At 43.4% G+C, this 23,762-nt stretch overlaps 1 protein-coding gene and 1 long non-coding RNA gene across 2 annotated transcripts in view; one reads left to right on the plus strand and one right to left on the minus strand.

Annotated features, from left to right (window-relative positions):
- Window positions 1-1,015: 1,015 nt before the first annotated feature.
- LOC130121705 (uncharacterized) lies at window positions 1,016-13,667 on the minus strand. Its single transcript, XR_008811090.1, has 3 exons — window positions 13,609-13,667; window positions 1,318-1,454; window positions 1,016-1,047 (listed from the first exon to the last, which is right to left on the minus strand). It is a non-coding gene; the product is annotated as an uncharacterized LOC130121705 (long non-coding RNA).
- Window positions 13,668-14,674: 1,007 nt separating this feature from the next.
- Window positions 14,675-23,762, plus strand: part of LOC130109803 (dedicator of cytokinesis protein 2) — a 67,483-nt gene continuing 58,395 nt past the window's right edge. Inside the window, exons 1-4 of the mRNA XM_056276781.1 lie at window positions 14,675-14,852; window positions 16,186-16,269; window positions 16,839-16,879; window positions 23,059-23,114. Coding sequence (XP_056132756.1) covers window positions 14,810-14,852; window positions 16,186-16,269; window positions 16,839-16,879; window positions 23,059-23,114 — 224 coding nt within the window. The 5' untranslated portion in view covers window positions 14,675-14,809. The remainder of the gene's footprint in view (window positions 14,853-16,185; window positions 16,270-16,838; window positions 16,880-23,058; window positions 23,115-23,762) is intronic.

The following is a 23,762-nucleotide window of genomic DNA, read 5'->3' on the forward strand; positions in this document are numbered from 1 at the left end:
GACTGCTGGGATAGGCTCCAGCATCCCCGCGACCCTGAGAGCAGGATAAGTGGTTTGGTTAATGGATGGATGGATGTATTGCTTGTTGCCATAAATTGCATTAAATTGGCTTGTTGTACTCATAACATTTTCACTGTCTCCTGTTAATTTTCTACAATCCACACCTTTCGTTAAGCCTGCCCCACCATTCTGTCTAGCAGTTAAAAGTCTCCGATAAATGACCCCGGCTCTCTTATCATCTGTCGAGGGGGTTAAATAAATCTATTAAATAAATCTATCTACACACACACACACACACACACACACACACACACACACACACACACACACGCACACAAACAAACGTGTACTCTCTCTTTCTCCCTCACACTCACTCACATATACTTACAATAGGTTTTCATTTGAGATTATAGAGAGAGAATTTACAAAAATTGAGAAATTGTGTTCATCAAGGTGATCGGCTATAATTATCAAGGGCGAGAGTAAAGCTATTGCATGAGGCGGCATACTTTGATGAGCCAGTCATGGCTTTATACCATTCTTTATTATAACAAAACTTTTGATAAACATCTCATGTAAATACAGACTGCAAAAACAGACGCACTCTAATAATTACTTGAGGACAAAGGATCTCCCAGATTTCTTTTCAAAATTATAAACAGAAATTATAAACGCGTAAGATAAACACGTAATATCTATGTGGATGGACAATGTTTTGTTCCCTCTAAGCAGTGGCAGCTGCTGACCAAAAGTTTTGGTGCAGCAACCACCCAATCAACCTCCCCATTATACTTTTAAAAAATCCATCACCATATGTGTAAAAACAACAAATCATTAAGTAGATAAATCCCAGCATATTAGTCAAAAGGCATGCCTGACATAACAATCTCTGTTCTTTGATGTAGGCATTTCCATTTGACACAATAATTTAAAAAACAGTCAATCAAACAGACGTTTCAGGTTAGGAGTTACTTGGACTTCTGACAGTAGTGGAATATCTGACAGGGAGGACAGCACAAGGAAGGGTCTGCTGGTCTTCTGGCGCTTCTGTGCTGCAAATAGAGACATAAAACCTATAGATTAGTTCAAGTAGACAACTCTTCATCTTAGATAGATTAGAAGCATAATAAAATTAAGTCACCCTGATGAAGGCCAGTGCTGCCGCAATGCTTTGCTGTGTTTTGTACATTTTCACTTGAATCATGCATTAGCACATTAATAAAGGCTTTTTAATTTTTTCTCCCTCAAGAGTGCCTTGGTCACTTCTTTCTTTTTTTCTTTTGCATAATACAATTAATTTGAATTAATAATACTTACCAATGGTAAGAGCTGTTGGTTCTCTGCTAGGATAATGCTGAGAGCAATGGGAGGGGACTGAGCTGGTCTTGACGTTTGTTTCACATGAGATTGGAGGGCTGAGCTGGACTGGACTGTACTGCAAACAGAAGTGTAGCCTGAAAAACATAAACCCCACATATGTTCATGACATTTTATTCAAAATATGTGACTAATATAACAGTCTCTGTCCAAATAGGCATTTCTATTTGATGCAACAATTAAAAACACAAACAAAAACAGACATTTCAGGTTAATGGACAAGGACTTGGACTTCTGACAGCAGTGAATTATCTGACAGGGAGCAGGGCAGAGGAAAGGGTCTGCTATTTTCTGGTGATTCTGTGCTGGAAATGGAGACATAAAACACAGATTAGTTCAAGTGAACAAATATCCAAGTTTGAATATTTGAAGCATAATAAAATGAATTTGAAACAATAATACTTACCAATGGTCTTGCTTTCACGGACTTGAGAGAGCCTAGTATGACAGAAGAGGGTAAAGCTGGCTGGACATGAGAGAGCTGGGCATGACAGAGGAAGGCAAATCTGGCTGGACATGAGAGAGCTGGGCATGACAGAGGAGGGCTGTGCTGGCTGGACATGAGCGAGCTGGGCATGACGGAGGGCTGTGCTGTCTGGACATGAGAGAGCTGGGCATGACAGAGGAGGGCTGTGCTAGCTGGACATGAGAGAGCTGGGCATGACAGAGGAGGGCTGTGCTGGCTGGACATGAGCGAGCTGGGCATGACGGAGGGCTGTGCTGTCTGGACATGAGAGAGCTGGGCATGACAGAGGAGGGCTGTGCTGACTGGACATGAGAGAGCTGGGCATGACAGAGAAGAGCTGTGCTGACTGGACATGAGACAGCTTGGTATGACAGGAGGGCTGACTTGGACCTTACCGTGCTGCAGAACAAATCCAATATACACTTTCTTTCTCTCCCTATTCACTTTCCAATCCCGACGCTGTCTCATCTCCGAATGGCATCCTTTCTCACCGATGTTTTTCCTTATCATCCTGAAGATCAGTCTTATTTACTACTACTACTACTTTCGGCTGCTCCCGTTAGGGGTCGCCACAGCGGATCATCCGTTTCCATTTCTTCCTGTCTTCTGCGTCTTCCTCTGTCACACCAGCCACCTGCATGTCTTCCCTCACCACATCCATAAACCTCCTCTTTGGCCTTCCTCTTCTCCTCTTCCCTGGCAGCTCCATATTCAGCATCCTTCTCCCAATATACTCAGCATCTCTCCTCCACACATGTCCAAGCCATCTCAATCTTGCCTCTCTTGCTTTGTATCAGTCTTATTTACTACAAAATGGAAAATACAGAAAATCTAATTAATACAGTAATAAAGGAAAGCTAGTCTCAACTGACCTGGAACACACCTATAGGAAAAATTTTTGGTCTTTAAACTTGTTTCATCTCTCATCAAAACTCAGGTAGTTGTAGTTATATGTAATAACTGCAATGAATTTTAAATAGTCATACTTATCAATTAAAATAGGGATCGTTTGGCCGCTAAATTGGGAGAAAAAGGGAAAAATCAGGAATAAATTTAGAAAAAAAATAGTCATACTTATCAAGAAATACAAAATCAGAATAGCATACAAGCAATTACATGAAATCTCACTCTCACCTTGTAGATGAATTCTATCCTCCTGTTTTTCTTGGTGAAGTGGTCAATCACTCTGTCATACCAGCAAGGATTTTTTTTCCATTGACTTGATTATGCTCCTTTCAATTGCTAGCACTGCTAAATTTTGAAGTCAGTTTTGAAGTCATTCCTGTCATTTTCTGTCTCAATGAATTTACCAACCACTGTTCTGCCAACGAGATTATTGAGTATAGATTACAGAGTATAGATTATGACTAATTGATGACTTAATTGATTATGGCTAATGACTATTGCAAACTGTTCTCTTCTCTAACATGTCTTTTCTCTCTCTCTCTGAATGATGTCTTCTCCTTTCTCTTTTTCTGTGTTTGAATGGTGTAATGTGAGTCTCTCTTGCATGCATGTGCAGTTGGTTCTCCTTCCAGGTCTTCGTGGTGATGGTGGTCGCCATTTGGATGCTGCCTGCCCTTTCTCTCCTCACATAAGTTTTTCTTTTTTTACATGATGATGCTGGTTGCGTGGCTTGGGTCCTGGACTGTTCCGTTGGCATGTGGACACTGCTTGGCATCCTGTGCATCATGTTCTTCATAAATTTTATGTCCATTATAATTCTGGTATCCTCTTTCAATGTTGTATTATGTAAATTGCATGAACACAACATCCATTGCACGCTGTCCGTCTTGGGAGAGAGATCCCTCCTCTGTTGCTCTCCCTGAGGTGTTTTCCTATTTTTTCTCCCTGTTAAAGGGGTTTTTTAGGGAGTTGTTCCTTATCCGATGAGAGGGTCTAAGGACAAGATGTTGTGTTGCTGTTAAGCCCACTGAGGCAAATTTGTAATTTGTGATATTGGGCTATACAAATAAAATTGATTTGATTTGATTTGATTCCTGTCCCATGGTATTCCTTGTGTATGTCTTTAGATGCTTCAGAAATGAAAAGCTCATCTCCACATCAGCTGATGTTACTCCAATTGTTGCAATTAAGCACATGAGCTGATAAGCCTGTGGCATTGCCCTGTCCAGCTCAGTAGTTTAAAAAAAATGCTGTGAGGTCACAGCTTGCCTTTGTTGGTATGAAGGTCCCTGTCTGAGTACAGAACTTGCAATTCTTCCTTCAACCTGTCTGAATAAAAGAAATGCCCATAGCCTTTCTTTAGACACTCAAATGGGAAATCTCTCGCCATGTCATCCAACTTCACTGGATCGAGCAGCTCAAGGAAGTGTGTCTTATTCATGTTTAACATAACGCTGGGTGAGCTGGTCAATCAAGTTGTTCAAGACAGCTGTATACACATCCCTAGAATGCTGTCTGGGCTCTTGAGCATTCCCTCTACGTCATCTTTTCCTGGGATGATGCTCTGGCTCCTCTGTCATGCCAGCAGCTTTTGCACAGATGGCTTGGAATGATGCCTCAGACTTCTTCTCCTTTTCAAAGGAGAGAAGAGACTCAATCCTTGATTTGTAAAAAGACAACATCTGCTGCTTTCTGTTGCACAATATCAAAAACCACAGCTGTCTAACAAAAAATCTGCTCATATGTCAGCAGCATGAAAACAAAATCGAAATCTTCCAAGGTTCTGATGAACCCATTTGCAGCACTGGTTGTTTCCTCATCTGTCACTCTGTCCGATTCAAGCATGCTCTCTTTAACTGCCATAAATATTATTTATAGGCTCAAGGGAGCCTATAAGAAGGTTTGTGGATTTTCTATGCAGTCGTGAATCTGCCATGGCTCACAATGAGAGTCTAAATGTTCTCAATGATGGCATTGAGAATCAGAAACTGACTGCCAAACTACCTGACTGGTTGAGTACCAGATGGAACCAAAATGCCACGATATACCAACTGGAATACCGGAGGTTCCCAAACTTCAGCTATTTTGTGACGTTCCTAACAATGGAAGCTAGTATTGTGTGTAATCCCATAACATCCTACCATGCACTACGGCAAAGTGAACCTGACAAAGCCAAAATGAGCCAAAATGTAGTTGTCTCCAAGAAACAAACTGTAGGTGCCAAGATCTTCACGATCAACACCAGTGAACGGAACATAGTCATATGTGCGTTTTGTAAGAAGATAGGACATCCCTTGCACAAGTGTCACAAATTCATTGAAAAGCCAGTTGCTGACCGAGTCAAGTTTATTCAGAGTGAGAAACTGTGTTTCAGCTGTTTGAGTCCTGGCCATCATTCCAAGAGTTGTGGTAACCGGATGGTCTGTGACACCTGCTCAAAGTGTCACCCCACATGCCTACATGAAAATCGCTCAAAACCAGAACAAGAACCAAAAAGAGAACAATCTAAGGAAATACGTAACAGTAAGTAAAGAAAGCCAAAGTCAACGCTACAACAGGATGTCACCAATGAAACCACATCCAACAGAGTTGTACAAGATGGCAATAATACTCAGACTTCGACAATAATACCTGTCTATGTTTCAACTCAGAGTGATTCAAGCAAGGAAGTACTTGTCTACGCTCTACTAGATTCACAAAGCAACTCCTCATTCAGTGGCAGATGCTTTAGACACAAACACAGAAGAAGTAAAGCTGAAACTGTCAACAATGTCATCAAAAAGGACGATTGTACACTGCAAAAGACTCAAAGGCCTACAAATAGGAGGGCTATTCTCTAAGAAGATCACAGTGCCGACAGTTTACACTCGTGAATACATCCCTGCTAATCGGACACACATCCCAACTCCAGAGACTGCAAGGCATGGGCTCATTTGGAGCATCTAGCAGAACACATTGCTCCACAAATGGAATGTGAGATTGGTCTGCTGATTGGGTATTATTGCCCACAAGCTCTAATGCCTTGAGAGGTTGTGTGTGGGGAGGAAACCCAACCCTTTGCCCAGAAAACTGATTTAGGTTGGAGCATAGTGAGTTATGGTGACCCATGTGGACATGAAGGTGATGCAACTTGAAGTAAGTCATCGCATCATTGTAAGGCAAGTCACACCTAGAACCAAACCACCAGTCAAGCTCAAAGGTGAAGTTCACTACGTCTGCAAGACTCGGATCAAAGAAATGTTCTCTCCAGATGAGATAATCAAGCTGCTGGAATCCGATTTCAGTGAAAGAGTTGGAGAAGAGATGACTATCTCTCAGGAAGATCTCCACTTCTTGACCAAGCTGATAGATGGGATAAACACAAAGAAGATGGTCATTATGAAATGCCCTTACCTTTCAAACAAGACAGACCAAATCTACCCAATAATAAGTCATGCGCTTTTCAGCATCTAAAGGGCTTGGAACGCAAATTCAAGAGAGACCAGAAATACTATTCAGACTATGAGAACTTCATGGAAGACATTATCGCCCGTGGCGATGCAGAGAAGGTCCCAGATGAGGAACTTAACAATCAACCAGTCTGGTACATTCCCCATCATGGGGTATACCACCCACAAAAGCCTGGGAAGATACGTGTTGTCTTCGATTGTTCAGCAAGGTTCCAAGACGCATCATTAAATGACCACCTTCTCACTGGGCCAGAGCTCACAAACACCTTGGTGGGAGTTCTTCGTAGATTTCGCATGGGCCCAGTTCCCCTAAGAAGTTGACAGGTGTAAGAGGTTTTATACTCATTTTAAGGTCGGGAGTTTTTATTTTTGTGTTCATTCCTTCGAAGATTTTATTTATTTTTACTTAAGTGGACTCATTCCCTCGAGGTTGGTGCAGCCAGCGAGGTATGTTTATTTGTATTTTTGTTCGCCATCGTGCATATTTATGTTTGTTTTACAGCTTGTACTATGTGATAGTAATATGTTGTTGTTCTGTGCATTTTGTATGTTTAAAGTTTGACGGTGGATGAAAAGCGGCGGATTTAAGGACGAAAGCGGTGTAGACAAATAAATCCATCTGTGGCAAAGAACTCATGGTCTGGTCTAATTCCTGGAGGTAGTGACACTCAAAAATTCTAAGGAGCTTTTCATGATTGTGCTGACAATGCGTGACAAGAAGTTCCAGCGTTTGGGGGCGTTTTTTGGAAGTCTGGAGCAATCACTTTCCTCCAAATAAGTAATTCTCTTTGTTGATTTGCTGAAAAATGTTACAAACCCTGACAAAGTAGCAAAAAAAAAAAAAAATCTTTGCCTCCGGTATACATTTTGCTCCTTGACTCATTACGAGATTGAGCAGATGCGAATAGCAATGAACAAACTCAGTGCAACTTGTTTCATTTTTGCCTGAAGCCTGTTCAGTGAAGATGCCACCACAGCCGCGCCATCATATGGTTGACTAACAAGTTTCTGTTTGTAATCGTAACTAGCCATCTCTCTATCAATGAAATTAAAGACTGACTCAGCATCATTGCCTCCTGAGACGTCAAAGAACCCAATGAAACGTTCCTGTATTATTCCCGCAGCATCGATATAGCGCACAATTATGGACAACTGGGCTTTGCATGATATATCGGTCGTCTCATCGGTCTGCCTTGCAAAAACTGTGTCGATATGCTTTGCCAACTGGAGACTCTTGCCTTCATCAATCAGAGTTTCAATTCTCACAGTTCCCAGCAGACTTAATTGCACGGCTACACTGACATGCTCCTTCGATTTTTCACGAAGCTTAACAGATCTGTCAAATTTTCGTAGATCCTCAAATCCATCTCTTGCAAACTTTGAAGAACATCCATCTCCTGCAGCAGCACACTTGAACATCACGCAAGGCCAGCAATACAAGCGGTTTGTTAGCACACTCCCCGTTAGCCACTCCACCTTGTCACACTTTAGAACACTACAAACTCCCGACTTACCGAGCCCACTCTCTGCACCAGCTTGATGGGGGGCTTTGGTGTCTGTGGTGTATTGGTAAATGTTCTATCATTCACTGTGGATATGGAACTACTTATTGTTTACATGTTGTTGACCGGATGTAACCCCGCCCAGAAAGGATATAAATATTAGGTGCAAAAGCGCCAAAACCCAGAACTGCGCTCTCCAATGCCTTGACAGTCAGGTGGACATGTACAGCCGAGAGATATGAATAAAAGCTTCTTTACATAAAGTCATCTCCGGGTACTTTGTCCATGAGAACACAACACTGGCGACGAGGGGGATTCGTTTTTCCACGAAAACTTTGTCTTCTGAGACGGAAAAAAAGGTGTGAGAGAAGAGAGAGCTAACCGGAGCAACGCGCTAACTAGCAAGCAAAGGAGCAACTAGCAACTTCAGTAACGAAATGGCTGTGTTTAGCAGTGAGTCGGGTTTGTGCTTCAACGAGGCTAACGAAAGCTTCAGCACGTACGAGGATCGTTTTGCACAGTTTATCGAAGCCAACGGGACTGAGGAGGGGACGCAACGGGCTGTGTTCCTATCCGTGGTGGGTGCAAAGATTTTCCCTTTACTGACTGACTTGGTAACGCCAAAGAAGCCATCGGAAACGCAATTAGCTGATATTTTTAAAGCATTGAGGGACTTTTATGTGCCAAAGAAGAATGTCCTGAGCGAACGTTATAGCTTCCGTGCCCGCAAGCAACAAAGTGGTGAGTCTCTAGCCGAGTATGTTGCCGCGCTAAAAGGGTTAGCAGCCTCTTGCGCATATGGCGCGACGCTAGAAGAACAACTGAGAGATCAGCTAATATATGGTATCAGTAGTAAAGAGTTGAGAACTAAGCTGTTGAGTGCTGCTTATGGACAAGAGCTAAACTGGGCTAAAGTGATGGACACGGTGAACAATTTTGAGTGCACATCCACGAGTCTTAGAGCGTTCCAGCAAGCTCCGCTGAGAACAGACATTGTGAGAGCCAGCAGCTACAAAAGGGAGCGCCAGGGCGCGCGGAAACGCGGCACACGACAGGAAAAATGGCGCCAGGGACACGGCGTGCTACCGGTGCCTCGGAGAGGGACATCAAGCAGCGACATGCAGGTACAAAGAGTTCCAGTGCAGAGCCTGCAACCGGAAGGGCCATCTGGAGAGGGCGTGCAGGTCCACTGCATCATCGGAGTCAGAGACGGCCAACCACGGGGGCAGCTCCAGACGGGGACCTAGGACGAGCAGGAGGGCCACTCCTGCAGAGAGGCAGACTCGCTACATCACCAGGAAGGAGTCTCCCCACGAGCAGCAAAGTGCATCGGAGGAAGAGACTGATTATGAGGACTACAGGGCCTCCAACAAAACCCACAAGCTGACCATCATCGAGGTAACAGGGACTGAAAAAGACTTGGGGTTGTTTTCCGTTACCGGTAGGCCTAAAAATGATAATGAATATGTCAGACCATTTATGGTCATGGTGAGATGTAATGGTGTAAAGATCAAAATGGAGGTAGATACAGGCGCAGCCATGAGTATCATAAATGAGAAACTGTACAGACAGAGGTTTAGCAAGTGTCAACTAATGCCATGTGGTGTAAGTTTAAAAACTTATTCTTCAGAGCCGATTCCATTGTTGGGTAAATTCCAAGTGAAAGTACAGTGTGGGGAGCAAACAGAACAGCTATCTTTGTTAGTGTGTAAGGGACATGGGCCAACACTGATGGGTAGAAACTGGATCCAGTTCTTAAAGTTAGACTGGTCTAGAGTGAACCATGTACCGGTGGTAGTAGATCCACTGACTGAGATGTATCAGAAATACTTCCAGGTGTTTGAGAGAGACAAGGGGGTCATTTCAGGAGTAAAAGCAAGGTTACAGGTGGTTAGCGACACCACGCCCAAGTTTTGCAAAGCAAGATCAGTGCCTTATGCACTGACTACAGCAGTAGAACAGCAGCTAGACAGACTGCAAGAAAAAGGAGTATGGACCCCGGTAGAATATAGTGAATGGGCTACTCCCATAGTATGTATCCCCAAAACAAACGGAGAAGTCCGAATATGCGGGGATTATAAAGTGACAATAAACCCATGGCTAGAGGTAGACAAATATCCTCTGCCAAAGACACAAGACCTGTTTGCTAAACTAGCAGGTGGCAGGTATTTCACCAAGTTAGACCTCACACAAGCATATCAGCAAGTAATGCTGGATGATGAATCCAAGCAGTACCTAACTATAAACACGCCTAAGGGGCTGTATCGTCTAAACAGGTTGCCATATGGAGTAGCAAGCTCCCCAGCAATATTCCAACGCATCATGGATCAGGTATTACAGGGGCTGCCAAGGGTGGTGTGCTATTTAGATGATATACTCATCACAGGGACAACAAAAGCCGAACACTGGGAAAAGGTAGAACGAGTGCTGGAGCGGTTACAAGACAGAGGTGTAAGGGTGAACAAAGACAAGTGTGCCTTCTGCCAGCCAAGTGTTACATATTTAGGGCACAAAATAGACAAGGAAGGGTTACACCCCATAGAAGAGAAGGTAACAGCCATAGCAAATGCTCCCACCCCAAAGAATGTCACAGAAATGAGAGCATTCTTAGCCCTACTGACATATTATGGGAAGTTTATGGACAACTTATCCACTATCATAAAGCCTATGACTGAGTTGTTACAGAAAGACAAGCCATGGGTATGGTCTACTAAGTGCCAGGAAGCCTTTGAGAAGGCCAAGAGCCAGTTAACATCAGACACAGTGCTGACTCACTTTGACCCCCAGCTACCACTATTACTAGCGTGTGATGCAAGTGCCTATGGGTTAGGAGCAGTGATAGCACATAGAATGGCAGATGGTAGTGAACGTCCAATCGCATATGCCTCACGCACGTGTAGCAAGACTGAGATCAACTACTCTCAAATTGAGAAAGAAGCACTAGGCATCATTTTTGGGATACAAAAATTTAGGGACTACTTATATGGAAGGAAATTCATATTAGTGATGGATCATAAGCCTTTAGTAAAGATTCTAGGGCCAACAACAGGGGTGCCAGCGTTAGCCGCTGCCCGCCTGCAGAGATGGGCATTACTCCTCTCTTCCTATCAGTATGACATAGTCTACAAACCCTCCTTACAGCATGCAAATGCAGATGGTCTGTCCAGGCTCCCAGTACAGGGAGAAGCACCAACGAGTAACCCAGAGTACGGAGTGTCTTGGTTAGAAGCAATGCCAGTCTCAGCCAAAGATATTAAAATCCAAACAGATGAAGACAGGGTGCTCACAAAAGTTAGGCATTTTATACAGACAGGATGGCCTAAACATGTAGCAGATGAAGAATTAAAGCCATACTGGAACAGACGTGGTGAGCTCACAGTGGAAGCCAACTGTGTGTTATGGGGTTTACGGGTAATCATACCCATGACACTGAGACCTACACTCTTGAAAGAGTTGCATGCAGAGCATTTGGGCATTGTGAAGACAAAAGCAGTAGCCAGAAGCCATTTTTGGTGGCCACGCTTAGATCAGGAAATAGAAAATATGGTAAACAATTGTATTTTATGCCAAGCAAACAGACACCTGCCCACCAAAGCGCCCGTACACCCATGGAAATGGCCAGAGCAGCCATGGGAACGAATCCACATCGATTTTGCATAAAAAGGGAAACAGCAGTTTCTTTTGGTCAGTGATGCATACTCGCGCTGGCCAGAGGTCAAGCTTATGACCAGGACTACAGCTACAGCCCTAGTAGATGCAATGAGGGGCCTCTTTGCAGCGTGGGGGCTCCCCCAAGTGGTCGTTTCAGATAATGGCCCACAGCTAGTGTCAAGGGAGTTTGAAACCTTCTTAGACCAAAATGGTGTCAAACACATCAAGTCCGCTCCTTACAATCCAGCTTCCAATGGACAGGCAGAAAGGTTGGTCCAGACTTTTAAAGAGTCTTTAGAGAAGCAGAAGGAATATGGGTATCCAGTGCAACAGTGCATTGATAGTTTTTTGTTTAGTTATAGGAACACTCCATCAACAACCACAGGGAAAACCCCAGCTGAGCTCTTTCTGAAAAGACAGGTTCGAACCAGGTTGTCGCTGATAAAGCCAAAATTCTCAGCACAGATGCAAGAGAAACACACAAAGGTTACAGGCAGTCCTAGAACCCTCCAGCCCAATCAAAAGGTGAAGGTTAGGGATTTTCGGGGAGGGGATGGGAAGAAATGGAAACCAGGGGTGATAGAGCGAGCTCTAGGGCCAGTGACTTACTTAGTCAAGGTAGAGGGGCAAACCCTCAAGAAACACATTGACCAGTTGATCACAGGTAAGACCACAGACAACACAGGAGACCCAGAATTTGACATTGCAGAACATGTGTTTGTCAGGGCTCCAGAAACAGAGGTGGTACCCAGTGGTGAACTGGAAAGAGATGAAGCATATGCCGCTACGGAAGCACCACGCACCAGACCACAGCGAAACAGGCGAGCACCTGATAGGTTAACTTTATAATCTGCTTAGGAGAAACATTGATTGTAAACAACTGTTCATTGAGTGTTGACTGTAATAGGAAAAAGAATGTCACTGCTGTGGGTGGAAAACGGGTTTTATTTTTGTTGTTGTTGTTCAGATGAAAATATGAGAGGTTTAAAGTTTCTGGGGAGAAATGTGGTGTATTGATAAATGTTCTATCATTCACTGTGGATACAGAACTACTTATTGTTTACATGTAATCCCGCCCAGAAAGGATATAAATATTAGGTGCAAAAGCGCCAAAACCCAGAACTGCGCTCTCCAATGCCTTGACAGTCAGGTGGACATGTACAGCCGAGAGATATGAATAAAAGCTCCTTTACATAAAGTCATCTCCGGGTACTTTGTCCATAAGAATACAACAGTGTCCCCTGTGCCTTCACTTCTAGTTTTGCCTCACGAGAAAGTGTGAAAAAAAATCCCGTTGGATCTGGTCAATTATATTTGCATCCACCATAATGCTTCTTTGCAAAAATTGTGAAAGACATGACAGGAGCTAGCTAAGCTAGTAGCTGGCTAGCTAAGCTAGTTAAAAAACTAATGTTAGCCTACAGTACAGGGCTACTGCACGATGTCAAGATCAAAAATGCAAATATAAAGATGAACAATAAAGTTGAACAATAAAGATCTGAACATATTAATTCATTATAATATTTACCATATATATATATACAAGAACCACCAAAAACTACTATAGTAATCACTAATTTATCTTAAGCTAATCGTTTTTTCTTATCTAATCTTTTACCGTGCTTCAAATACCAAAAGGTATGATGAGGATTGGAGAACAAGTCAAGCATAGGATCGGTCGGAAAGGCTAAACTGGTGTTCTCTGATTGGTTAGACGGTTGTCAATCATTTTCAGGTCGAGGAAAGACGAGGTGACGCACTGCTTCACGGGGTGGGCATTAAAACGCGTCATAAACCATAACTGTCCAATCAACAACGTGTAAGTTACCATTTCAACTTAAATTCACTTACATTGGGTTAGTGAAACAGAACACTCCCCTGTGTCACCTGAAGAGGACGCTGTGTTGTACAATACCCACGACACATTTTTTTTAACAGTGACACTTTTTTTGCTTGATTCACAGAGGAAATTGTTATTATAATGAAATGTTGGCATCGAAAAAGGTGTTTTATGTGATACGTGTGTTATGTTTTTTGTTTGTTTGTTTTTTGGTGAAGCACCGCTTCACCTGTTGTCTTATAGAAACTTCCTCTGCCTGTAAGTCAAAGAGATGAGAGGAAAGGAGTGGTGTGTTGAGGTTGTCACTCCAGATGCCATATTGTTTCTTCTTAGCAGTCCTCTCTTCACTCAACACAACTTTCCAAAAATGGAAGTGGCTAAAAAGTGACTCTAAAGTGAGGGGAGGTGATTACTCACCGCTTCGGTGTGGGATGATGATGGCGCGAACTAACATTTGCAGCGACCTCATCCAGTACCAGTGTGGGAAGATGGCGGCGTGAACTTAACGTTACTTCTGCGTGTGTGTTCGTTTGATGGCTGGATCGTCTGGGACAGCTTGGTCCGCTTCCTCCTGTGAGCCCAGGGACCATGGCCCTGCCCGGAGCTGCACACGAAGAGGAAACACCGAGGGCGGTCTGACAGGATGCGGAACAGGCTAAGCTAACTGCTAGCCAATGCAAAACTGCAGTTCCGACAGTCATCCTGGCTGGCGTTCGTTCTCTTGGAAAGTGATTTTTTTGTTTTTTTTTGCTTAGTTTGAATATATGTGTTTAGTTTGGAGTTTGAATATACATGTTCTTAATTTGGATATATGTGTTCATAGTTTGGCTATGTGTGTTCTAGTTTAGGTATATGTGTTCTTGTACTTTTTGGATATGTGTTTTTGTCTTTGTGTTGCACTGCTGTGGGCTGGGGGAAACGATATTTCGTTTCATTTCATGTACGCAAGTACATGAAGTGAAATGACTAGAGCATTTCTGATTCCTGATGTGATAGACAACAGTGGATGACAGCAGGCAATTAATTCAAGCCACATTTCTACCTGCAACAGTGGAATGCTACTGTATATTAATCAGTGTCCAAGTTTGACAAGTGGGTATTAAGAAGGTACTCAGATATGCTTTCAACACACTTCTGTAGCATCCTCAGTTAATAAACAGATAGGCATATTGATCTAATTTTGTGCTCCGTTATCCAGTAATCACCTATGTATCAGTGCAAGTCATCTAATTGCCTTTTTTCATGCAACAAATTCTAGCACGTGCCATCATCTTTTTGCCCTACGTCAACTGAAGTCAGTGATTGGCTACTTCATCTCCTCTTTATTTCAGGCGATATGATTGACTGTAGCTGAACCGCTGAGTTTAGGGGAAAGAATGGAAACTTCGGAGGCCTTTCTGCTGTGTAGGACCGCACCCTGCACTGCTTCAACCACTTCCCCTTAGCCCCATTTAGTGAGGAAGAGAGGACAGACAGAAGAGGAAGGAACGAGGAGGAGGGGCTTTTGCTTTCAAATTGAAAGAAAAAACATAAATGTGAAGTCACACAGACATCCTTAGAAAGAAGTAAAGACAGGAGGAGACAATCAGAGAGTGTGTGGATTGGACTACATGCAATCATGGGTCCTTGGACAAGGACCATTACTGAACGGTATGGTGTGGGTAAGTCACTTTCGCTCACTTGCATCAGTGTGTGTTCCTGGTATGTGTTGGTGTGTGTGTTGATGTGTTTGCGATAGAAAATTACCCTAACTGCAGACAGTTATAGACAAATGTAGAGCGAAATCAAGATTGCCCATCACTTCCTGCTTTGCAGGATGTGGATAGGTGCAGTAACGGCCTGGTAGGTCTTCAATATCGACTCGTCAGATCTCATGACACTGAGGGGTTAAATTTTGCATGTGTATCCTATATTTGACATTGATCCATTTGTACTTCTAAAACTTCGTGATTAGGTATTGCACTGTCAATCTGTGCCACAATGTGATGTTGACATGAGTGGCGGCTGATACGCACCAGACGTACTCGATACTTTTCATGCAAAGGGTGCAAATAGCAGCTACACCATGAGAAATTCAGTGATTTGACAGCTAGAGATATCAAGTCACTCGTTTTGCGTAAGGAGGGTAGAGAGGGTAAAGATTGTTTAACAAGCCAGCCAAAATAACTTGTCTGTTATATAACATGGTGGACAAATATAAACGGGCCTCAGTATGTTTTGCTGTCAGAGAAAAATGGAAATCCGACTTGTATTTTGCAGAGGTTCTGATGCAGAAAATCTGTCGATTTGTAATGATTATTCTTTATACACTGTATAGTACCCACTGTATCTTGTTTCTGGATAATGACGTTGGTGAATAACATCAGGTATTGTGGACCTCATTGCACAAACATCTTAGCATAACCCTTATCACAGTTATTAAGAACTGAAATTGAGATTCACATTCACATGAAAGTCTGATAATCACTGGAAGGCTGCTGATCTTTCAAGGCTGCATAGCTCCTTTGGACCGGGTTAGATTGACAAGACAGGAAATGGAGGAGGGAGGAAGTCAGTGTGAGGTTCATTCTGTGCATATGAACACTGTTGAAGCTACCTAAGTGACTACGAAGCAGAGAAAAGGACACATGTTAAGCTATGAAACCATTGTTTTATTGACAAAAAAATGTCTACTGATAAATGTCAACTGAAATGGAACATCTGAATTTTATATTTCAAAATAGGATATAATGACATTTAAGAACATTTCTCTAATTTTCTGATGTAGTCTCGGCGATGTAGTTTTATGCGTAGAAGACACATGAAACCCTACTATTGATCCCACGTTAGTTTAATAATGATGCAAAACGAGTAAGCATCTGCATGAAAGCTGCACCATCAAAAGTTTGTGATGCATTCACTAAGAAATTCTAAAATATACTCAGAGACTTGTTGCTGTACAACTGGCCCTCTTCAGTAAATAGCCCTTCCTCTGTCTTCTAACTTTTTGTGCAGTAAAATGGAATTTTGTTGGCCAAGGGGAGAAACAGCTGTCACTGGAGGTAGGAGACATGGTCCACATCCAGGAGGCCTGCGATGGTGAGAAACATCTGATAAATAAACCATTTCCTTTATCGCTAAACAAAAGTTGTATTGTACTAACACATGTAAAGTCTTGCTTGTAGAGGACAATTCTGTCTAGCAGTTAAAAGTCTTAACTGGTGAGGGGTTGAAGTCGATGGGGAGGAGTTGGTTGTTAGGTGTGATCTCTCGCTCTTTATCTCTCTCTCCATGTCTATCTATTAATCTATCTATGTATCTATTGGTCTATCCACATTTTAGACACACGTGAAACCTTTGCATTTCCTGTAGAGTCCGAATCAGACCCATAATTTTACAATACGTTGTGCTCAATAAGAAAGTGGGCTTTGTTTTGTATATTTCAAAACCAGGTTTGGATCCAACTAATGTAATTAACTATTCTAAATACATTTCATCATCAAATACAACAAATGCATATATATTTGACCTACACCCCTGTGATATGGCTTGCCATTTTACTTTGAAATTTTGGCATCTGGACAGGAGAAGATCTGATCACCACAGAACCAAAGTTTTGGTGTTTTTCATTGTGTTTGTTTTAGCAAATTGAATATTTTGTCTTTCAGGATGGTACAAAGGCTATCTGTCCAGGAACAAGGCCCAACAGGTAGGGGTGAACACTCCTGATATACTAGTTTAGACTCAAATCTCACTTCAATATGAAACAAAAGAATGGTAAAACCAATTATCCCAGAAAGTTGAATCAGTTAATCTGGACATAACGTTTAGTGGGAGAAATGTTTCATCACTCATCTAAGTGACCTCTTCGGTCTCAACTTAAGAGATGTTACCGAGTTAACTGGCTGTAATGGCACACCCTGTTTATGTGTCTTAGGTAAACCATACAGACTAGGTGTAGCTTCCCCTGGGTATAATCTCTGGTACAGTATATAAGGAATCTGTCAATAGCATTGTCCTGTTGTAACAGTTTCAGACAATATATCACCTTTTTACGTCATAACTTTCTCATGATAGTCTGTCTGTCCCGTAAAAGTCTCACATGCAGAGACTTTTGGTAGATTCTGAAATCTACAGATGCCCCTGAAGGCATTACAGTGCAGGCTCGGGCAGTCGCAAGTGATGCGGCTGCACAGAGAAGCTCAGTCTCCCCTCAGCGCTATAGCGAACACAACTCCGTTTGTAGATGCAAGGGGGAAAAAAAGCGAGCTAAGACCCTAATATCAGAGTTGCATTGGTTGAGGCCAAGCTGGATGTTGCTGGAGAGGAAACTACTGGCGGAGTGGAGATTTTCGGTGTAGCTTCGGTGTAAGAGCTATCTGGTGAGTTAGCTGTTTAGCATTACTGGGTTTAGTTTAGTTTATTGTTTATTTGACAGGGACAACGCACAATTTTACAATTGCACCAGAGTTAGCCGGCAGCTAATTTGCATCTGCAGTCCCTGGGCAGGCAAACAAACAACAATTAATACAGAAGTAAAAACATAACCATACATAAGAAAACTATTGAACAGAGTTGTTGCAAAAATTATTCATTGCGTGCTAAATTGGTTGAAATATGTGTGTGAAGCTAAAAACCGGTCAGGACATGTTGTTTGCAATGTGAAGAGAACACGGCTGATGGTATTAAGCCTTTTAGCTGCTAATTAATGTCTGCTTAATTGGGGCCTTAATGCTAGGCTAAACGTAGCATGCATAGCTGCACTTATTGCCTGGGCAGCACGCGTTGCAGGTAATACATGTTGCAGTGTGTTAAGCTGCCAGTAATGCATGTTTGGAACATGTTTAAGCTCGTGCATGTGGGAAAAAGTTAAAAGGGTCAATAAGTGCGTTCAGAGAAATTTGTATTTTAAAATAGGAAAAGGGGACAATTTTTTCGTTTAATATGATATACAATTAAAAAAAGAATTCAGACTGCTTGATAACTGCTCTACAGACTTGTGTGCAGGCAGATTTTTTTTTTTTAATGAAGAATAAGGGAAGTATATTTACAAAGGTAACATCCATTCCATTATCCAAACCGCTTATCCTGCTCTCAGGGTCGCGGGGATGCTGGAGCCTATCCCAGCAGTCACTGGGCGGCAGGCGGGGAGACACCCTGGATAAGCCGCCAGACCATCACAGGGCGCACACACACACACACACTTCACTAGTACTGTAATAACATCTGAACTAAATTGTCCCCTTTTCCTATTTTACAATATGAATTTCCCTGGACACACTTATTGACCCTTTAACTTTTTCCCCACATGCACATGAGTTTAAACATGTTCCAAATATGCATTACTGAACACACTGCAACAAGTATTACCTGCAACGCGTGCTTCCCAGGCACGAGCAGCTACGCATGCTACGTTTAGCCTAGCATCAAGGCCGCAAGACATTAATTAACAGCTAAAAGGCTATTATTATTATGATATTATTTTGATTTGGTTGTTTCTTCTGGTAGCCTGTGCTCACCCTACACACAGCTGTGTGGTGTATGCGTGCGTGCGTAGGCCTAGGCTTTATGGGTGTTGGTGGTTGTCATGTCTGTGTTTTGTTTTTTTGGGGGGGGGGGCGGTGAGCGATGGTTGCTCCCCGGCCCAGAATAGCATAGGACCGGCCCTGAACACAACCATCATTGGCCTTATCTGGGATGGTGATGAGTCTGCATATGGACAGGAGGTTGATCAGCTGGCCTTCTGGTGCAGCCATAATAACCTGGAGCTGAAAACGCTCAAAACAGTGGAGATGACAGTGGACTTCAGGAGGAGTCCCCCAACACTGCCCCCCCCCCACCTTACTCAACACTACAGTGTCTATGGTGAAAATGTACAGATTTCTGAGCCCCACAATCTTCCAGGACCTAAGGTGGGCATCCAACATAGACACAATCCTCAAAAAGGCCCAGCAGAGGATGCACTTTCTCCACCAGCTCAAGAAATTCAACCTGCCTCGGTAACTGTTGATTCAGTTCTACACTGCAATAATCCAATCTATCCTCTGCATATCCACCCCTGTCTGGTTTGGTTTAGCCACCAATAAGGACTTTGACAGACTACAATGGACAGTTAAGTCTGCAGAGAAAATCATTGGGGCCAACCTGCCCTCCATTCAGGACTTGTACATATCCAGACTCAGGAAACGGGCAAGCAACATCACTGCAGACCCATCATACCCTGGTCACAACCTGTTCCAACTCCTCCCCTCTGGTAGGTGCTACAGAGCAATGCACCCCAAAACAAGCAGATATAAAAACAGTTTCTTTCTGCGGGCTGTCATTCAAATGAACATTTAACACTATCAAATAAATCCAACCATTTTGTATATACTGAACTGTACATTGTGCTGGTATGCTCTGTCATGTCCATCTACCTCAGGCATGTATGTAAGTAGCCTGCTAACATCTATTTCAACATCTCTGATATATTCTCTGCACCATTGCACTTTATCACTGCTTATTTTGCCCGTATAAGTCAATCTACTACTATTACTTTCAGCTGCTCCTGTTAGGGTCGCCACAGCAGATCATCCGTTTCCATTTCTTCCTGTCTTCTGCATCTTCCTCTATCACACCAGCCACCTGCATGTCCTCCCTCACCACATCCATATATACCCACCTCTTTGGCCTTCTTCTTTTCGTCTTCCCTGGCAGCTCCATATTCGGCATCCTTCCCCCGATATAACCAGCATCTCTCCTCCACACATGTCCAAGCCATCTCAATCTTACCTCTCTTGCTTTGTCTCCAAGCCGTCCAACTTGAGCGGTCCCTCTAATATAATCATTCCTAATCCTGTCCTTCTTCGTCACTCCCAGTGAAAATCTTAGCCTCTTCAACTCTGCCACCTCCAGCTCCACCTCCTGTCTTTTCGTCAGTGCCACTGTCTCCAAACCATATAACATAACTGGTCTCACAACCATCTTGTAAACCTTCCCTTTCACTCTTGCTGGTACCCTTCTGTCGTAAATCACTCCTGACACTCTTTTCCACCCACTCCACCCTGCCTACACTCTCTCCTGCACTCCCCGTTACTTTGGACAGTTGACCCCAAGTATTTAAACTCATATGCCTTCGTCACCTCCACTCCTTGCATGCTGAACATTCCACTGTCCTCTCTCTCATTCATGCATAGGTATTCCGTCTTGCTCCTACTGACTTTCATTCCTCCACCTCTCCAGGCTCTCCTCAACCTGCACCCTACTCTCGCTACAGATCACAATGTCATCCGCGAACATCATCATCCATGGAGACTCCTGCCTGATCTTGTCCGTCAACCTGTCCATCACCATTGCAAACAAGAAAGAACTCAGAGCCAATCCTTGATGTAATCCCACCTCCACCTTGAACCCATCTGTCATTCCAACCGCAAACCTCACCATTGTCATACTCATACATATCCTGCACCACTCCTACATACTTCTCTGCAACTCCCGACTTCCTCATACAATACCACACCTCCTCTCTCGGCACCCGGTCATATGCTTTCTCTAAATATACAAAGACACAATGTAACTCCTTCTGGCCTTCTCTATACTTCTTGATCAACATTCTCAAAGCAAACATCACATCTGTGGTGCTCTTTCGTGGCATGAGACCATACTGCTGCTCGCTAATCATCACCTCTCCTCTTAACCTAGCTTCTGTTACTCTTTCTCATATCTTCATGCTGTGGCTGATCATTTTATACCTCTGTAGTTGCTACAGTTCTGCACATCACCCTTGTTCTTGAAAATCGGTACCAGTATGCTTCTTCTCCACTCCTCAGGCATCCTCTCATTTTCCAAAAATTGTGTTAAACAATCTAGTTAAAAAACCCACTGCCATCTCTCCTAAACATCTCCATACCTCCACAAGTATGTCATCAGGACCAACTGCCTTTCCACTCTTCATCCTCTTCATAGCTGCCCTCACTTCCTCCTTGCTAATCCACTGCACTTCCTGATTCACTATCCCTACATCATCCAACCTTCTCTCTCTCTCTCATTTTCTTCATTCATCAGCCACTCAAAGTACTCCTTCCACCTTCTCAGCGCAGTCTCCTCGCTTGTCAGCACATTTCTGACTCTATCCTTGATCACCCTAACTTGCTGCACATCCTTCGCAGCTCAGTCCCTCTGTCTAGCCAGTTGATATAAGTCCTTTTCTCCTTCCTTAGTGTCTAACCTCTCATACAACTCGCCATATGCCTTTTCCTTTGCCTTTGCCACCTCTCTCTTTGCTTTACACTGTGTCTCCTCGTACTCCTGTCTACTTTCTTCATCTCACTGACTATCCCATTTCTTCTTTGCCAACCTCCACCTCTGTATAATTTGCTGTACTTCCTCATTCTACCACCAAGTCTCCTTGTCTTCTTTCCTCTGTCCTGATGACACACCAAGTACCTTCCTAGCTGTCTCCCTCACTATTTCTGCAGCGCTTGCCCAGCCATCCGGCAACTCTGAACTACCACCTAGTGCCTGTCTTAACTCTACAAAACAGTCTTCCTTCTTCAACTTCCACCATTTGATCTTCGGCTCTGCTTTCACTCGCTTCCTCTTCTAGGTCTCCGAAGTCATCCTACAGACCACCATCCTATGATGCCTAGCTATGTTCTCCCCTGTCACCACCTTGCAGTCTCCAATCCCTTTTAGATCACGCCTTCTACATAAGATATAGTCCACCTGTGTGCACTTTCCTCCACTCTTGTACATCACCCTGTGTTCCTCCCTGTTCTTGAAATATGTATTCACCACAGCCGTATGTGTGCCTGTTAAAGTCAATCCTTGTGTATACGTATATCTGCAGATTGTTGTGTTGTAGTGTTGTTATTCTATGTTAAGTATACTGAGAGAGCCACGAAACTGGAATCAAATTCCATGCATGTGCAAACCTACATGGCCAATAAACATGATTTTGATTCTCATTATGTAGACACTCATCTGCTGGCCAGTGGCAGGAGTGTTGGAACAGTTGAGATGCGTATTTTCCAAACACCGCGTCTCAGTTGATTTCAACCCCCAAAACATGCAGCACCAGAGGTTGGTCCACCCCAAGGATCGGATCCCCTGGCACAAACGGAGCAATATACTGTACGCAGTTAAGTGCCAGGAGGATCGCTGTGACTTGTACATTGGTGAAACTAAACGGACGCTGGCCAACAGAATGGCACAACGCAGGAGAGCTAACACATCAGGCCAGGACTCTACAGTCTATACCCATCTACAGACCAGTAGCCACTCTTTCAAGGATGAGGATGTGCACATCCTTGATAGGGAGGGATGCTGGTTTGAACGGGGAGTCAAAGAGGCCATCTATGTGAAGAGGGAACGACCATCCCTGAACCGGGGCGGGGGGCTAAGAGTACATCTGTTACCATCTTACAATGCTGTGACTGTAACTATTCCCCAGTCCTCTGTGAATAGTACACATAGCCATTGAAACTCTACTTAATGGTAACGTCAATGTGCACATCAAACCGATCACTGGTTTCGGTCATTATGCCAATGTATTGTTGATAAGGGTGGGGGATACCTGCAGTCACTTTAGACTGAAGAGGTCACTTAGATGAGTGATGAAAAGTTTCTCTCAATAAACATTTCCAGATGATGGAATTAGAAACAAGGTTTATTAAGTCAGACAGAGAACTGGAAATAGTAATGCAGGAAAGATGCAAATAAATATGGCTAAAATGTCAGATGCTTTTATAACAGCCACCTTCATGTGGTGTTGAAATGCTGTAATTTCATCTCGTAAAATCCCATTTTACAATCAGAGCTAAGTATTGACAGCTGCTATTGTAGGCTATGAGAAATGCTGCAGATATATTCTTGAAATCTAACGTCCCCATTCCTTCTCTCCATCCCTAGGGAGCTTTCCCAGCCAGCTATGTGCACCTGAAAGAGGTCATACTTGAAAAACGGGGGTGAGCATGGAAGATAGATTTTACTTGTCTTCAAAGGTAAACTTAATTGTCACTTGTTATTTTGATGTACACTCACTGGCCACTTTATTAGGTACACCTTGCTAGTACCGGGTTGGACCCCCTTTTGCCTTCAGAACTGCCTTAATCCTTCGTGGCATAGATTCAACAAGGTACTGGAAACATTCCTCAGAGAGTTTGATCCATATTGACATGATAGCATCACGCAGTTGCTGCAGATTTGTCGGCTGCACATCCATGATGCGAATCTCCCGGTCCACCACATCCCAAAGGTGCTCTATTGGATTGAGATCTGGTGACTGTGGAGGCCATTTGAGTACAGTGAATTCATTGTCATGTTCAAGAAACCAATCTGAGATGATTCGAGCTTTATGACATGGCGCGTTATCCTGCTGGAAGTAGCCATCAGAAGATGGGAACACTGTGGTCATAAAGGGATGGACATGGTCAGCAACAATACTCAGGTCGGCTGTGGCGTTGACATGATGCTCAATTGGTACTAAGGGGCCCAAAGTGTGCCAAGAAAATATCCCCCACACCATTACACCACCACCACCAGCCTGAACCGTTGATACAAGGCAGGATGGATCCATGCTTTCATGTTGTTGACGCCAAATTCTGACCCTACCA

The sequence above is a fragment of the Lampris incognitus genome, chromosome 1, assembly GCF_029633865.1.
Source record: "Lampris incognitus isolate fLamInc1 chromosome 1, fLamInc1.hap2, whole genome shotgun sequence".
Classification (NCBI taxonomy): domain Eukaryota; kingdom Metazoa; phylum Chordata; class Actinopteri; order Lampriformes; family Lampridae; genus Lampris; species Lampris incognitus.